Below are 18,340 nucleotides of genomic sequence, written 5' to 3' on the forward strand. Positions count from 1 at the left end.
AAAGCATAACACAGTCTTTAAAAAAAAAGTCATCTACTTACCACATTTAATTCGGGGTAAACTTTGTTCAAATGGAAATACTCGACGAACGTAGCAAATCCTTCATTCAACCACAGATCATCCCACCACCGAGGAGTCACCAGATTACCAAACCACTGCAAAAAAAAAAAATATATATATGTGTGTGTGTGTGTGTGTGTGTGTGTGTGTGTGTGTGTGTGTGTGTGTGTGTGTGTGTGTGTGTATACAGTGCAGAAAAAAACCCATCTATGATAAAGGATCTCAATATGATGTACTAGCAGGGTGACGCGACGTTGCCAGGGATTAAATAATGATCAACGAATGATTCACACTCCCATATTTTTATTGCCCTCCAAATCGGTGAAATCGCATATTTTTTAAACAAATCGATTAATTTGCCTGTCCTAGTTGTGACCCATTGCGGTGCACCGAGAGGAAGCTCAAATGTCTCCCCACCCCAGTGACTTAGTTTATAATACATCGTAGTCTAGATTACACTGTAGAGAATGAGTATTATTTTTTTATATATAGTATTATTTTTTATATATAATGGCTTCAATGAAAATTTAAAAATCAAAAGTCAAATATCATACTTCAATTGTGCTCTAAGTAGAAACATTCGTTTCGGACACGCCCTGTCATATCAAAGAACCTACTGTTGTTTTTATATGTTTGGCCTTACTGGTTGTGCGTTGATTAATGGCTTGAATTTTAGTTTAAAATGAAAACGTCAAGTATCATTGTGAAATTGTACTTTAAGTAGACACATTCATTTTGAACGCGCTTTTGTCATATGAGGTGCTTTCGATAAGTTTCCAAGCTTTTTTGTACAGGCTTTTAAACTTGTGAAAGACCCTTGAAAATTCAGTATGTAATTGTTATACAGCTTATGAGATGACTGACCAATTTTTATGATTTCCGGTTCAAATGAACAGCTACAGCGGAAATTGGAATACACCGTACTAAAGCCTGATTGTTACAGCTGATGAATTTCAAAAATGCACTCTGGACATGACGATACTTAAGAAGAACGATATGCAATAAAATTATGTTTTAAACTTGGAAAAAATGACACAGAAACGTATGGAATTCTTCAAGCTGCTTTTGGGTCATCTTGCATGAATCGAGCATCAGTCTTTGAGTGGCATAAGAGATTTAAGAAAGGCAGGGAGTTTGTGATGAACGATGAGTGGTGTGGGAGGAGTAAGGAAGCCAGAACACGAGAGTTGATTGGCCAAATAAAGAATTTCATGGATAAGGACCGTCGTGTATATGTAGAGACAATAAGTGCGTAGTTTGATGTCAGTGCAGGAACTATGCACACAATTATTCGTGAGGAACTGAAGACGGGGAAGATTTGTATGAATGCACCAGTCTACAACTCCATCCTTGCCACAGACTATTTGACCAAAATGGGCATCAACACTGTTCCTCACCCTCCCTATAGTCCAGACCTTGCTCCCTGTGATTTTGGTTATTCCCTAAGCTCAAAAAAAACCTTCGAGACTGTTGTTATGAGACAATTAAGGAGATGAAAGAGGCTGTGACGAGAGTCATTGACATGCTCACACAAAAGGACTTCCATGACTCAGAGGTTATTAGTACGGTACAACAAATGCACTGCAGCCGGAGGAGATTACTTCGAAGGGGACTAGAGTTTTATGTGTGTACTATCAATAAAAGTGCCCATACGAAAAAGTATGGATATATAGTGAAGGCACTTTGTACAAAATGACCGTGTAATAGATACAGTAAATTGGGAAGTGACGATGGTCTAGTGGTTAACGACACGAACTGACGACCTGGATGTCCCAGGTTCGAATCCAGTTCATTCAACAAAAATCATTTTCACTTATGATGTTGGCAACCTTCATGTGATCCCTCCTGTAAGTACCTTATGTTTTTCTAGAAAGAATTCTGACTAGAAAAATATCGGGTAAACCAACGCCAACAACAGAATTTTCGGATTCATACGATATTGATGATGATGGCCTGTTAATTCACATGTTAAATAAGGAAGGAGAGCCTCCTAAAAAGAGCCTAAAAATAACGTCATTTCCATTGGAGAGCAGGTCTACCTCCTGAGCCGACCGACAGTCACAAAAACCGACTCAGGATGCAGAAGTCCAGATTAGTGCAGTAAGAGGCGACTACGGTGAGCACAGCTGCCCAAAAGTCGGACTTTCAGTACATGTAAATACAGGGTGTCCAAAAAAGTGTTTGAATCATATAGAGTTATTCATTTATTTAATAAGGGTAATACATCACTGAATGAATGAATGAATCTATATATACAGGGTGTCCAAAAAGCCACTGAAGGATTGAAATCTTTGTCATTTTACCATTAATTATTACTTTCTTCTCTATTTCAGATATTTTACGGATAATATTTTGGAAATAAATTATTGATAAGTATAGCGTTGAATAACGCGCGCAAGTTTTGAAACTGTTTTACCAAAATCAGGGGTCAATTGTTTTGTTTTCAATGACTTTTTGGACACCCTGTAGAATTTTACTAACCAATTCATTCCTTTTAAATTAAACACTCTCTTTTTCTTTCTTTCTTGAATAGTTTTCCATTTCATAATTCTTGTTTTCCCTTTTTTCTTATTCTCACTATCTTTTTTTTATATAACTCATTTTCTTTTTCTCTTTCTTCTCCTTTTCTCTTTTTCCCACGCCTTTTCTCCTCCCCCCTCTCTTTTATTTCTCTTTCCTTATCTCCTTTCGCTTTCCCTCTTTCTCATCAGTCTCTCTTTTGATCTTTTTCTCCCTCTCATTCCCTTTCCCTATCTCTTTCTATTTGCCTCGTCTTCTCTCTTTTTCTTCTAAGCTCTCGTTATTTCTCTTTCTTTCTTTCTCGCTTTCTTTTTTACTTCTCCTGTTCTTTCTTTCTTTCTCTATTGCTGTCCCCTTTTTCTCTCCTTATTTCCTCCCTTCTGTCTTTCGTCTCCTCCCACTCTTTCTCTAACCTTCTTTCTATTTATGCATTTCTCCACCTAATCCCCTTTCCCTATTTCTCGCTTTCTTTCTTTCTCTCTCTCTCTCTCTCTCTCTCTCTCTCTCTCTCTCTCTCTCTCTCTCTCTATCCCTTTTTCTCTACTACGTCCCTTTTTCCCTCCCTTGTTCTCTCTTTCTATTTCTCTCTCTCTAACTCTATCCTTCTTCTCTCTCCCTCTTCTTCTCTTTCTCTTCTTTTCTCTTTCTTCCCCTTTCTGTCTCTCCTTCTTTCCCCTATCCTCGTTTCCCCTCTCTTTTTTCTTCTTTCTCTCTCTTACTCCCCTCCTCTCTCTTCTTTTCTCCCTCATCCTCTTCCACTCTCCCTTTTCTTTCTCTCTCCTTTTCCCTCTCCTCTCTCCCTCTCTCCCTGTCCCTTGTTTCCCCCCTCTCTCTTTTCTTCTTTCTCTCCTTCTTTTTCACTTTTCTTCTCCCCACTCTCTCCTTCCCACCACTCTCTATCGCACTTCCGTTCTCTGACATGCTCTAATTCTCCACTTAAAATACTTGTCCTCAATTCTGTAAATGGGACAATTTCAAATCCAAATAAAATTTAAAAAAAAAAAAAAGCGTTAAGAATACCGCCCCCTAAAAACGACCAAGTAAACCAAAGATTAAGTCAACATTCACAGAGGAAGAAAAACGATTCAGTTTCATAGAGCAAATAAGGGGTTCGCTTCCAGGTCCCCCAGGGAGTCTACACTCTTTACTTCCCGCCATAATATACAGCCTGAAAAAAAGTATAAGTCAAGTGTAAGACAAAATGTGACACAAGGTCGGTATAGTGTGGGAGATAGCCAGCTCCCCATAAAAGGGGCATTCTTCAAAAATAAAATTGCCTTAGTGTAGAAGGGTTTCTCCCTCCATTGACGGAGGACAATTGATTTGAGTTCAGCATCTGTGCAGACAAAACACTTCAGTGACCAGCCCAGTACAAGTACCGAAGTGTTAGACTGTATATATTATCTGCTTGACAACGTAAATAAAAATTTATTCGCAATGTCTAACTTAACCAACCTTTTTAACGTTAAGCCAATGTCGTATAAGATATAACGGTATTTGTGCAGAATTTGAACAAGACGTAACTAACTGACCGCTTGGTTTTGCTCGGAACATGACGTCAATCGCCGGCTTTCACCGAGCGTCATCGATTATCAAAGCGTAACAAAGCTACCCAAAGAAAATACTGAAGAAATCATTTAAATATGATAAAATCCACAGGAAAATAAATATAACGAAAATTTAAAAAAAAGAAACACACTGTAACAATTTCTCTTTTGTTCCTGTAGCAATTATTTTAAGTGAAAAAATAAACAAGTTGTATTTTTTTGTTATTTTTCCTATTTTTTTAAAGAAGGGTTTCAAAGAAGCACCTTTTTTAATGCGTTTTTTTTATGTTTTTTTTAAACAAAGGTTTAGAATAAGCATCTTTTTTAATGCATTTTTTAAAAAAAATTGTAAACAAAAGGTTTAAAAGAAGTACGTTTTTAAAATGTATTCTCGATGTTTTTTAAAACAAAGGTTTAAAAGAAGCACGTTTTTAAAATGTGTTCTCGATGTTTTTTAAAACAAAGGTTTAAAAGAAGCACCTTTTTTAAATGTGTTTTTATGCTTGTTCTTTTTTTGTTTTTGTTTTTTTTCATTTTTTTCTCATTTTTTTGCATTTGTTTTTTTTTGCAATTTTTTTTTTTGGCATTTTTTGCATTTGTTTGTTTTGCATTGTTTTGTTTTTTTTAATTTTTTTTGCATTTTCTTTTGCAATTTTTTGCGTTGTTTTTTTTTTTTTGTAGTTCTGTATCTAATATAAAATAAACTTTTTTTGTTATTTTTTTCTTTTCATAAACAGTTTTTCCTGTAGGGTAGGGCTGGGAAACCGACTTTTTTAAATTAAAATTGAATTAAATTAAGACAGCCAACATATTCCTTTAGGATTCGGTTGACTTTTCTACTGTCGCATCAGACGATGTCAAAGGTGAATGAAAAGAGACAGCGGATGTGAAAGAAACTTCACTAACCCAACCGAGTAACTGCGTGATACATGCTTTAAGATGGGGACAAAAGGATCATTACCAAATTTCTGTCTCCACATAAACTCGAAAAGATTACTGTCGAGAAGCTCTCGGATAGTCCCGTTGATTTTTTTAAAAAATTTTGTTCCAATATTCTCCCCGGTTTCTTGCGTCAGATTACACTCAAACCTGAGTGCATGGCGTCATGTTCTGAGCAAAGCTGAGCTGATGGTTAGTTACGTCTGGTTCCAATTCTGCACAGGTACTAGTATAACATATCCTATTTGCAGTAAGCTCTCCTTGTGAGAAGTCTTTGATGGTTTGATAACGCCGTTCATCGTCATTTTCATCCACAAAGTTAGCTCTGTGGCAAAAGCTGTGAAAATGAGGGCTTACTGTTCAAACGACCTAGGTGTGTGTGTGTGTGTGCTTTGTCACCGTTGCGAAGCTAGGATAAGAAAAGAATTCCAAGATGGCGCCGACGGTGTTTTGTAATGGTATGATCTCGGAAACTCTCGCAAAATCTCGTGCATATATGCAAATCAGTTGGTCTTCGACAACTATAAATTCAGGTCGTTTTGGAAGGCAAGGCGAGAGGAAAGAATGGCCGGTTGGTAATTTGACTTTGAATTGGTTTACATTGGACTTGCACATTGGACTTTGAATTGGTTTAGATTGGACTTCAACTGCAAGCTCCTTTGCAGATTTGGAAAAAAACGATGCGGAGATCAGCTGAAAACCGGGCTCAGAACACTGAAACATGATATTGTGCTGATCCTGAGCCTTCGTTTCCATATGGTTCTTCTCAGATAGAATGTTATTTTCCATGACCATCTGTGACTAAAAAGGTGTTTTTTTTTTCTGAGTTCACCTTCTTTGCAGCAACTTTGGCAACGTCTTCCATGCATTTGTTCTAATTCGTGTTTCCTGTGAATGTTAGTCTCAGGATTTTGAATGATGGACTCTCAGTTAAAGTGATATTATCTATGGCAATCAGTGATCGGAAAAGTGTCTTTTCTGAGCGTGGCAACTGTGGCAACGTCTTCTATGTATTTGTTCCAATTCGTGTGACCTGTGAATGTTAGCCTGGCGAGTTTGAATGGTGGACTTTTAGCTAGAATGTTATTATTAGGTCTGTGACAACAGCATATTCTTTTCATTGTTTTGACTCTTGAGTATATATCCGTTAATATCTTATAGGGTTTTTATATAGACTGATGTGGTTCTCGGTTGATTGACTGTGTCTTACTGTGTCGGATATATATTTGAGAGTCAAAAGAATGAAAAGAATATTCTGTTGTCACAGCCCTAGTTATTATCCATAGCAATCGGGTGGTTGGAAGATAAAATTGCTGCCACTTACCTGATGAGCAATTTCATGGCATACGATCCTTGCTACCGATCGCTTGTGATCAAACGGCGACACGCCTTCCTCGTAGAGCATATAGCTATCTTGGTACATAACGAGTCCCCAGTTCTCCATAGCAGCCGCCTGAAAATCGGGAACTGCAATCATATCTGGCAAAATAAAAAGCACAGTAAGAACATTTTTTTATTGGAATTCTTTGAGATAAGTAATTTGTATATTTATTTATTTGCGGACTGTTATCCTCATCTTAATAGTTGTTGCTGTTTCACCATGTTTCGGCCGACTCATCCTCTGGCCTTCTTTAGGTGGTTAATCATGACGGGATAGGAATGCTCTTAATTGTATTCCCAGGGCTCGTGGTGGATAGAGGCATTGAATTTCTACGGTTTCAGGTGAGCATTGTCTGAAGATAGCGGTTTCAATCCTACTCAAAGCAGGCCAGAGGATTAGTTGGCCAAAAATATGGTGAGACAACAACTATGGAAGGCGGTAATTACTGGGAACACAGTTGTTGATTGGTTGGTTGTTTTTGTTTTACGGCATATCAGCCCTTTTCAAGTTATTTAATGCCGAATCCAAAGGTTTTGAAGAACAATTTTTTTAATAGAATATATTTGTTGTTTTCAAGTTGGTTTCTGTTTAACCCATAGTTGGGACACTAACAGGTACTACCACTCCGGGTCAGAGTTGACCTGGGAGCAATGGCAATTAAAGGGTGGCTCCACACTCCCCAAAGCCTGCAAGCTGGGGCCTCACCACTGGATATAGTTTAAGGTCATATCTGTTATATGATGAACCTTTTTTCTAGAATTCAAATGCACAACAACACATTAGGTATAAGCAACAGTCCGTTTTTATTCCTCGTTGTTTCTCTGTTATGGTGGAGAGAGAGAGAAGAGTGGGAGAGAAACAAATAGAAGTATATTGTTGCGTCCTCTCGGTTAACAATCAAATCTCAATCTGCCAATCTTTTTGTGTCACGTTTCTGTCAACTTTTAAAAACATCAACATAACCAGATTCCTTTAATTGCTACATTCCTTCTTAAACAATAACAAATTTTGTTTACATTCGGGAGAAATATTGAAACAATTTTGATTTAGCTGTCATGTCCCCCATATTCCATTCGCAGACGCATGCCACATTTTTATCCATATAAATACATATATGTATATACACATATACACATATATATATATACTAGTATGTCAATCCGGCTTAGACCGGGCCCTTTGTGTAACAATATCCAGGACTGAGGGTAACAGTTCACAAATAAAATAAATGAAGAACATATCAAATCAAATGTTTATGAACTGTATGTGTAACGTGGCCATTAAGCTTGAACCGTGTCTGCTACAATTCAAACCTTTCTCGGACGCCTACACTGTCCAACACTATCGAAAAGGAACAAACAAACAAACATAAATAAATAAACCCGACTTGGTTTTTCTTTCTTTTTTAACACAAGTCATTTATTACCGTTTTTTCTTACACCCGTCTTAACACCAGCTTAAAGAGTCTCTCTCTGCCACTGTGGTGCCACATTCTCATCTCCCCTTTCATTTTTCTTTCTACTCCACAACAAGCCGGCCGTAGACAGCCATTTTTCATCTTCGACTTACACGTCCATCTTTTTCAACTGCACTTTTTCTTCTCCCGACCACGTGGTGTCCTTTTATCTTTTTCTTCTCGCGCACACTTCCTAATTTGAATATGTACTTTTTTCGACTATCTCTGCTAATATCCTCGCAAGTCAACTATCTTGCAGCTGCTGTATTTTTCCACGTGCTTATAGGCGCTCATTTACATATGTGTGTATCGAAAATTCTTTTTTAAAAAGGATGTACACCTAGCGACGAACAACACAAAATAATTATCAAATGTACCAAAAGGTTATTTGAATAAAATATTATGAACCTGACATCATTTTTAATACCTAGGCCGTGTGTACCAAGAAATCATTTTGAAACAAAACGTACACCTGGCGAAATATGCAAGAAACAATATAAAATAATTATGAAATTCACCAAAAGTTTATTTGAATAAAAATTAGGAACTTGAGACCAGGCAGCAGCATAGGTAGAAACAACAAACTTGATCAATTGTCAAAAAAGATAAATCAAAAGTATGATATTTGTAAGATAATTTTTGGCAATAGGTTATACAGATGTAATCAAGTTCCATCAAAGTCAGGTCAATTCAGTGCAATGACAATGGCGGAATAAAACACCCTTGGAATGTGGCTAAAGTCTCCCCCCCCCCAAAAAAAATATTGTTCTTGGTTGACGCTTTTGACTGGAGGAGAATCAAATAGTCGAATCCTCGTGCTAAAAAACAAACCATCATTAACCATCACGGACAAAAATATCATTGTGTTGTCATTCTTTTTAAAATAACGGAACTACAATACTTTTAGGAGTTGAAATTGTGAATGCAAAATCGGCTGAAAAAAGTAGCGGAACTGAGTTTGCAAAAAAGCAAAAGAAAGATAAGTGGGTTGTGTTATTATCATCTTTTTACATTTTACATATCAAGGCTAAACTCTACTCAAGGATTAGAGTTAATGAGATTGAATGATTTCCAGTTTAAAGATGCTTTTATAAAAATCTCTCCAGACAGATCATGAAGTCACTTTATGTAAAAAGCTAAAAATACGGCTTCAATATAAAAAAAAATATCCAACAGTAAGCACATAAATTCTGACTCAGAAAACAGCGATTCTTCTTCCTTTGTCAGAAACACCACTCATGAGATGTGAGCACTTAAGGACAAAACAATAGAAGCAAGAATTACGAAGCTTTCTATTCTCCCAAAAATGAAGAATATTACGAAAGGATTGAAAAGAATGAACTAAGTCTGGGTACTTTTGGGGACGCTTTATGACAAGTATTTGTTTAACATTAGATTTGAAGATGGCTATATTCCAATCTCCAGGGAAGCACTCACGTGGTATGATAATGTATAAAAAGAGTAGAGAGGCAGATATGTAGTTTAAGGTTTAAAACGGAAATTTCTACTTTAGGTTAGGTTAAGCAGAACAGTGGAAATTTCCCTTAGAAGATATACGTCCAGAATTAAGATTACATGTTAGGATATTGCATTATGAACAGAAAATCTGAAATTAAATGTAGTGAATAAGCTGATTGAATCTAGCATTTTTTTCTGAACCATGAGAGAGAGAGAGAGAGAGAGAGAGAGAGAGAGAGAGAGAGAGAGAGAGAGAAAGACAGAGAGACAGACAGACAGAGAATGCATTTAATAAAAGGATATAATAACATAATAGCTGAAAGGAAAATATCTCACTCCGAACGTAATTCTCTACCTGTACAAGAGCTAAATACGTATTAAGATGGACTACTGTTGACACAGATGAGGATGAGCTCCTAAGAGTACTCTTTCCTGCTTTTATGTACCTGTGGGGGATAGTGTGTATATTCTTGTGTATCTCTATATAATTACAACATAGCTGTGATCGTCTGTCTTTGTGTATATTAGTGTTGGGACGATGAATCGGAATTGGAATCGGGAATCGGAAAAATCAAAGTTTTTAAGGGTGTCGGATTTGGTATCGGTATCAAAAAAAGTTTAGCCTATTTTTTTATGCCAAATCCGATTCCATTTAATCATCTTTTTTATTTGATTTTGGTTTAAGAAACATCTTCCACTGTTTGTAGCAATAATAAAATAATAAATATTTATTGATTTTAAACTTCCTGTACGACTAAAATCTCTCGATTATCTCCTCACAAGTATGTTTTTACATTTGCGAAAATATATGCGCATGTATTTTTATGTTAACTGGGACAAAATAACACTTTTATAGTTAAATATTTAGCAATTTATAAAGAATCGGAATCAGAATCGGTAATTGTATCAGAATCAGGAAAAGTGTTGCAATCGTCCCATCACTAGTATGTATGTATACATTTATGGGTGTGTGTGTGTGTTTTCTCCATTCCTTGGTCAGTGTCCCCTCACGACAATTCATGCATGCTCACAAAAACACGATATCATATTATTGTTTGGAGAAAGTCTTTATTCCGAATTTTCTCTCATTGACGAGGCCCCTGCATCATTGAATTGATTCAGATCTCTTTCTTCTTTTTCCATTTTCTTGTCTTGAATCTTCTGTATCTGAATAACTGACTGCGATTAACTGGTTAGAAACGTATGTGCCTCGTCTATTTATTTTAAGGTGTATGAATGAAGTGGTAACACCCCGTTAACCGGTTCACACTCCAAATCCACTGACCTGCCTTGTGAACCTTGCTAGCATGCAGGTGCAACACGTCGTTAATGACAGTCAATGAGTTTGAAGCCTGTCAGTCTTAACTTTTCGACTTCTCTGCACTTAACTTGAACACAAGCAAGTTGGTTCAAGCTAGTACCACATTAACCAGATTATTGACACACAACACTTTGACAGGGTACAAAACCGTCTTTGAAATCTAGCAGGTGAGGGCCTTTTTGATTTCCTACTTCCTTTTTCTTGCAAAAGAGATGCTGCGAATCTATCTTTGTTCTATTGTTACTTTTATGGTAGGTGCTCGACTGAGCTTCAATCAATGTCAACCCCTGTAAAACATTCGTAACAAATACTTGTTTAGCTACAACAACCATCAACAATTTCCCTTATTCTCTATCTAATAATAGTATTATACAATAACGCTTATATGCAAATAATGATATACAATAACTTACAATAAATAATATGCAATAACACTTGACGTTTCTGAATTTTTTAGATGAGGATTGGTTATTATTTTTATTACATTTTATTTTTATTACATTTCAAAATGTATTTGGTAGTCATTTACTTATATATTAAATTGATTTTGCCGTAGTTGCAATATTGTCCTTTTAAACACAATTTCTTTGGCAAAGTACTTAATTGGATTTCTGGTTATGTTTTCGACATGGCCCGAGTAAAAAAGATCCCTACCCCTAAAAAGAAAACAACTAAATTCACGTAATACTTACTTTTTGTTTGACAAACTGCTTTAAAGAAAGAAATGACTTTGTTAAAAGTTAACGGATAAAAGAACACATTCAAAATGGTGACCGGAACAACTAGTTCGCAGAAAATTAAAAATGAATAAAATTTAATAAAACGATTTTTAATCAGTTCCGATCTTATTCATGGACACTATTATAAAGTTTGGAAGACTGAGCACGACTCTACATCCGGCCATACCGGTGTTAGGTGAAAACCTCGAGTGGAACAAACACTGTTCCGGTTAACAAACCGGGTTTTCTTTTTTATTATAAAACAAATAAATAAGGCACAGCCAAAAACAGGAAGAAAAACCAAGTTCTTCATATTATTGGGATTAATTACTGTTCTTATCTTGAGTGTGATTTTCACAACGTTTCTGTCGATGTAACCTCCGACCTTCTTCAGGTGTATCTTGTCGAACTCAGGAATGTTTCTGTTGAACTCAGGAATTCGGACGGAATTTCTATCCAGTCATGGCTGAGAGAACAAGAGCACGCTACCCCCGTGAAGTAAATAAAGGGTTCCACTCGAAATTCCGTCCAAATTCCCAAGTTCGACAGAAATATTCCCGAGTTTTACAAGATACACCTGAAGAAGTTCGGAGGTTACATCGACCGAAACATTGTGAAAATCACACTCAAGATGAGAACAGTAGTCCGATGATTAATAATACACAATAACACTTATATGAGAAATATCTATCTATATCTATATATATCTAGTTAGACTCCTTGCCTGGACCAACGTGACTCTCTCTCTCTCTCTCTCTCTCTCTCTCTCTCTCTCTCTCTCTCTCTCTCTCTCTCTCTCTCTCTCTCTCTCCAGATTTCTCAGTCTTTGATCATCTGACACAGATCTTCAGGATCACAGTTGGCATCATGCAAAATATAATATGACATAATATACAAATAATGATGTTATATAATAACGCATATATGCAAATACTAATACAAATAATGATATTACGCTTACCTTGTTTCGGGAGCGGGAATGGTATGCCGAAGTAATTCTCTAAGGATTGCATTACTTTGACTCCTGCTTCCAAGGCATATTCAGTCTGGTTTATCGCTTCTTTTCGTGACCAGACGCTAAACTGAAACAAAATAAATAAAAACGTGACACATTATTCCCGTCACTAGACTGACGGCTTTCAGATGTAAAGCACCTGCCATTTAACAAAGAGGATTTTCCACAGAATATTTTTTGTATTGCTATTTCACCACAAACAAGGCGTGGTGCCACTTGGATGTATGAAGATACTATCTGAAGCATAATTTGCAGGAATACTATTTAAGTAGTTGAGCAGCAAGATGTCAGTTCACATTACATGTGAACTTCTGCATGTAAGTACAGTCAGAGAAGCAGGGACCCGGGAGCGAAATTCCAAATCTAGCAGCTTGCAGGAAGAAACTATTAGAGTAGAAGGTTTCCAGCATCTAGAGATTTTTCTGTATAGGGGTGGGATTTTGCTGTTTGTCGGGTTTGTAAGGGATATTTACGTCAATGAGGTACAAGGGCTTGCAGTTCGCTGGAGTATCTTCCATTAAATTACTTGTAAAATAGACACAAGAATGCAACATTTAACTTATGGAGTTTAGTTCACAGAATAATAGTAGGGATCTATCAGGTTGACAATTCTTTTTTGAGCCCTGTCTAGAAGAGAAAGATTAGTAGCAGGTGCGCTAGGCCAAATGTGGCAACAATACTCCATACATGGGTGAATGGTGGCCTTGTAGAGGTACAAGATTCTCTCAGGCACAGTAGAGAGGTTATACCTTCTTTGCAGCATCCTTGGCAATGCCTTTAATGTATCTGTTCTAATTATCAGTGGTTAAGAGAAATTTCCTGTAATTATTAAAGGAAAGAAGCTTAGTCTTAGCAGCATCGAATGTTATCATTTATTTATGTCTCGATTCCACTACAGATTGGACGTCTTCATCTACGGTTTTAGCCATTTCCTTAAATATGGTTTCATTAGATTTCCCCCCATGTCTGTTATTGAGTGTGCTATCATCTGAAAATATACTCATTTCGGAGACAATTTTATCAACCTTCAGGAGAATATAATTTTACAATTAATTTTTCCAAGTACTCTAAGCACTGTACAACAGGTTCTCCCGGATAATACAGAAAATCAATCCTCATCTTAAAAATTCAGAAGCGTCCTAACCACACATATTAAAGTGGTTCAAGGGGATTGAGAAATGTAGGTTAGTTTCACTTAGCGCTAAGATATCCAGAGGGTTTGCTAAGAGAAATGATTCTACATCATCTAAGTTGGTTCTAAGTCCACAGATATTTGTGAATGTGAGCCTCAAGGGAGGAAGCAATTTGGTTTTCAGTGTCTATCTGGTTTGATCATTTTTCTTGATTGAGCTGTAATTATCTTTAATAGTTTAAGTTTTAGAGTTAGAGGTGTTGGACAGAGTGGATGTGCATAGCCTTCAACATGCAACAAAATAGACCATCAGTGGGCTCCCCTTCCACAGGAATGTGTCTTCAGGAATGCCTATTAGGGATGAGTGCAGCATCCCTTTATATGCACAAAATTGCACTACAAACATTCCTATATTATACAACTGATAATAGAGCAGCCGCTTTAAACGTTACCAAATAGTAATGGCTCCTGCCAATCTGTTAAGGCTCATGTCAGTGAAAATACAGGAGACAGAAAAACTATCAAACCAGAACCCAGGAGTGGCTGGTTACTTTTAATGCATCTAAAACCAAGCTTTTATCTTTACATCTAAAACATAGCTTTTATCTTTACATCATCAACGCTCTGATCCCCATTTGGTATCAATTGAAATGAATGGCTCTCGTCTTGGGGAGGCCTCATGTTTTGACAAGCTTCCAGGCTTGACCTTTACTCCTGATCTGAAATGGAACATGTAAATAAAATATGTTGCCAAGGCCGCTGGAAAAATGGGGGGATCTTTCTATCGATCCAGTAGATATCTCACTGCTGATGCAATTCTCTATCTATATAAGAGCCAGATACATCCAAGGATGGAATACTGTTGCCACATCTGGGCAGGAGCTGCTAGAAAGGACTTGTCTTGCCTTGATATTATTAGACTTTGTAGCCTCGTAGGAGATATCCTTTTCTCTTCCCTGCAACCTCTATCTCAAAGAAGAGATGTTGCGAGTTTGTCTCTGCTTTATTGTTATTTTCATGGCAAGTGCTCAACTGAGCTTCAATCTATGGTCCTCCCTCGCCAAACTTTCACAAGAAACACTCGTCTAGCTGAAAACACTATCAATAATTACCCGCACTCTTTATCTGTGCCTAAACCTAAATGTAGATTCCATGAACAAAGCTTCTTTCTAAGAATTGCACGCCTGTGGAACTCTCTTCCGTTTTCTTGCTTTCCAGCTGACTACAATATGGTTGTGTTCAAGTCCAACGTAAACAAGTTCTTGATGAGCCTTTCCACTTAAGTTAACAAATTTACCGAATTTCCATTACTAACGGTTACTATATTGTCCAATTGACTACTGTACACTCTTAATTCTTATCCTCGAGTGGTCTCGGGCCTTGATAAGTGATGATGCATATGTAAAAAAAAAAAACCCAAAATACCTCAAACCTGTCAGACAAGAACGGTCCAGTCCAATCACATGAGTAAACAAGCACCTGCAACAGGCTTAGTTTTAGGAGAAAGAAATGATGCAGAAGTAGGGGAATAGCATTCATTACTTTAATCAGAAAACAAAGCTAAGCACTGGGTGTTCTAATGAATCCCTGTGCTCACCCCCTCCACTCCTGGATAATAGCCAAAGGAGGAGTATAGAAATCCGGGTGATAGACAGAGCCAATCTACTCCTTAAATAGTTTAAGTTTCCAAACTGATGATTTGTTTGAGTCACTAGGCCTAGGGAAGTTGTCGACTACGTCTGAGGAGGCCTCTCAACCCTATCTGTTTGGTGCCAAGACTATGAGGTTAGTAGCACAGGTTTAATGTCAGAGTTTTCCTTCTCCTAGATGGATGACCTGACAAGATCTACAGGTTCATCAGCGTTACACCTGGGTTCAAATCCAGGTATTTCTACATCCCTCTATAAAGTCACACTCCAAAACAAAATAGAATTAATGTGCTGCCCACATGTTATCAGTGGAAAAGCGGCAGGGAGGAGGTAAGTATGAAAATGGTGTGTAAATGTAAACTTATTATCTTTTAGATTTAAATGAGAAATAAATATGGTTTATGGATTAATAATATCAGGTTGACAAGAAAGTTCTTGCTGTTTTTAACTTTTAAATTAAGATGAGCATATCTTCGCTCAAATAAAACTTTATTGATCGAAATAAGCACTATTAGAATCAGCACACTTTTGCCAATGCAACATGTGTGTATTTATGTCAGTAACGTAAAAATCTTGCGTTCTGGTGGCGAGGAAGTCGTTGAAAGCTTTTTTGATATCGCTTTAGTTTTGGAAGCAGAAAGTTGTCGAGCTGCTTGAAAAAGTGGTAGTTGGTAGATGACAGGCTCACAGAGTATGGCGGATGAGGCAGAGTTTCATAGCCCAATTTGTTCAATTTCTGCAGGGTCAGTTTAGCAACGTACGGTCGGGCATTATCATGGAGGAAAATTGGATCTTTTCTGTTGACTAATGCTGGATATTGTTATTGAAGTTTCTAATGTATTTCATCCATTTGTTGACAGTACTTCTCTGCTGTAATAGTTTCGCCTGCATTCAAAAAAACATAACGAATGAGACGGTCGCAGACCACCAAACAGTCAGCATGGTCTGCTTTTGGTGCAACTCTGACTTCGGGAAGTGTCGTGGAAATTCATTGGCATCTGGCCACTGAGCTGAGCGTCGTCATAAAGAGCCCACTTTTCTTCACAAGTCACAACCCTGTCGAGAAACGGGTCGTTCTTGTTGTGTAAAAGAAGGGAAGATAACACTTCATAACGACATTTCTTTTGATTGTCATTCAATTTGTGAGGCACCAATTTATAAGTTATTTTTGTCTTTCCAATTTCTCTCAAGTGGTTTGAAATCGTCGTATACATCTACTTCAGAAGCAAGTTCTGTGTGGATTGGCTTCATTTAAGACTCTTAATTGATCGTTGTCAGCATCCGATAGCCAACCACTACACTCATCATCTTCAAGACTCTCATCACTGCCACAAAATTTCTTAAACCACTATTTTGCTGTGCGTTCAGTAATGGTTCCTGGTCCAAATGATTTGTTGATATTGCGAGCTGTTTCAGCAGCTTTTCGGCCTAGCTTGAATTGAAATAAGAAAATTATGCAAATTTGCTTTTTTTTCCATCTTGTATTCAACGTTCTGAAAAGAAAATATAATTATTTTAAAACGATTGTAATTAAAACGATTAGATAGAGTGAAGAACGTTCTTTAAAATCTAAGTTATAAAACTCAATATGTCTGTTTGTCTGTCTCCATATTTTAAAACTCTATCTCCCCCGAAACTAAAAGTCGCAGAGCAGCGCTAGGGGCCTCAAATGATTGGATTTTTTACGTTCTTTGATGGATCTTTAGCCGGTTAAAATAGTTTTTAACAGGTCAAAAATTAAAAAAAATTGTTATACATTTTGTATATTCATCTTAGTTTATTTTTGATAAGTTCATATGCGTGTCACGTTAGTACAGTGGTAACGTCACCAGCTTTGAATACTAGTTTTGCTTTAGGTTTCGATTCTAGCTGATAGCACCCAAATACTTTTTTTCACTTTTGAAATCACGACTCTATAATAATATATACGAAATCTGGACAAATTAAAATATCATATTTAAGCGTATTTTACAACTGGGTAAAGCCGCAGCTCCGACCCCTCCTCCGTTAGTAAGTATCAAAAGAAAATTCAATTTTGTATGAAAATGCGAATAAACAAAGACTAAAAGAAAGTTGACAAAGAAAGAAAAGGTGAATCGCATTCATTTCAATGGCTTTTTTTCTCTATCAGCTTCCGACGTAAGTAGGAGATGTTGTAGCAGTCACAAATTTATTTTCATGGTGTTGAACAGTCCCTGTGAATAAACAAAATTAACAAAGAAAAAGATGATACGTACAGTCATATTTCCGACGTGCACACTTTTGTTAACAAAGTCACATACTGCAAAGGCCAACAGGTAAGTCGACATTTCCGGTGTTGTGTCGAAGTAATCAGCAATGTAACCATTGGGTCTGAATTGAAAAGCAAAGGCAGAACGTTGTGAAATTAGGGTTAGAGTTAGGGTTAGCGTTAGGGTTTGGATTAGGGTAAGGGTTAGTGTTAGGGTTAGAATTGGGATTAGTGTTAGGGTTAGGGTAAGTGCTAGAGTTAGGGTAAAGGTTAGAGTTAAGGTTAAAATTAGGGTTAGGATTTTGTTTATGGTTACGATAATGGTTAGGGTTAAGGCTTGGATTAGGGTTGGGATTAGGGTTAGGGTAAGCATTAGGGTTAGGGTTGAGATTAGCATTAAGGTTAGAATTAGGATTAGGTTTAGGGTTACGGTTAGGATTAGGGTTGAGATTAGGGTTAGGGTTAGCATTACGGTTAGGATTAGGTATACTTTGGGGTTGACTTTTAAGCTGACTTTGAAGATGTAAGCTGACATGATGTAACCCTCACTTGAAACCACACCATACATGTTAACTGTGGCCAGGAATTTTGTTTTCATTATCCTAGGCATGTCCCTATTATTCATGGCAATCCAGCGATGAGTGTGGTAATCTGTGGCCGCTGACAGACCCTGGGTTTGGCAGCAGGACTTGGTGCTTATCCACAAGTCCAAAGAGACCCAGGCTTGGCTTCAGAAGGAGTGTTACGACTTTGTACCTTTCTCTCACTGCCCCCTTCTTCCCCAGACCTGAACTCGCTGGACTACTTTGTTTGGTCATATGTCAAGAACATCAACAACAGAACCTCCCATAACATCAAAGATAGCCTGATCGCCGCCATCTGCCAAGTATTTGCCGAGCTCCTGCTGGCGTTT

At 37.3% G+C, this 18,340-nt stretch overlaps 1 protein-coding gene across 4 annotated transcripts in view; it reads right to left on the reverse strand.

The window, feature by feature from the left end:
- Positions 1-18,340, reverse strand: part of LOC145246113 (uncharacterized) — a 459,766-nt gene that overhangs the window by 79,320 nt on the left and 362,106 nt on the right. For all 4 annotated transcript variants that reach the window (XM_080107946.1, XM_080107944.1, XM_080107945.1 and 1 more), the window contains exons 25-28: positions 17,435-17,549; positions 12,363-12,483; positions 6,391-6,545; positions 42-155 (exon numbers count right to left, since the gene is read on the reverse strand). In XM_080107946.1, coding sequence (XP_079964072.1) covers positions 42-155; positions 6,391-6,545; positions 12,363-12,483; positions 17,435-17,549 — 505 coding nt within the window. The remainder of the gene's footprint in view (positions 1-41; positions 156-6,390; positions 6,546-12,362; positions 12,484-17,434; positions 17,550-18,340) is intronic.

This window comes from Euprymna scolopes, chromosome 23, assembly GCF_053919585.1.
Source record: "Euprymna scolopes isolate OS-2025 chromosome 23, ASM5391958v1, whole genome shotgun sequence".
Taxonomy (NCBI): domain Eukaryota; kingdom Metazoa; phylum Mollusca; class Cephalopoda; order Sepiida; family Sepiolidae; genus Euprymna; species Euprymna scolopes.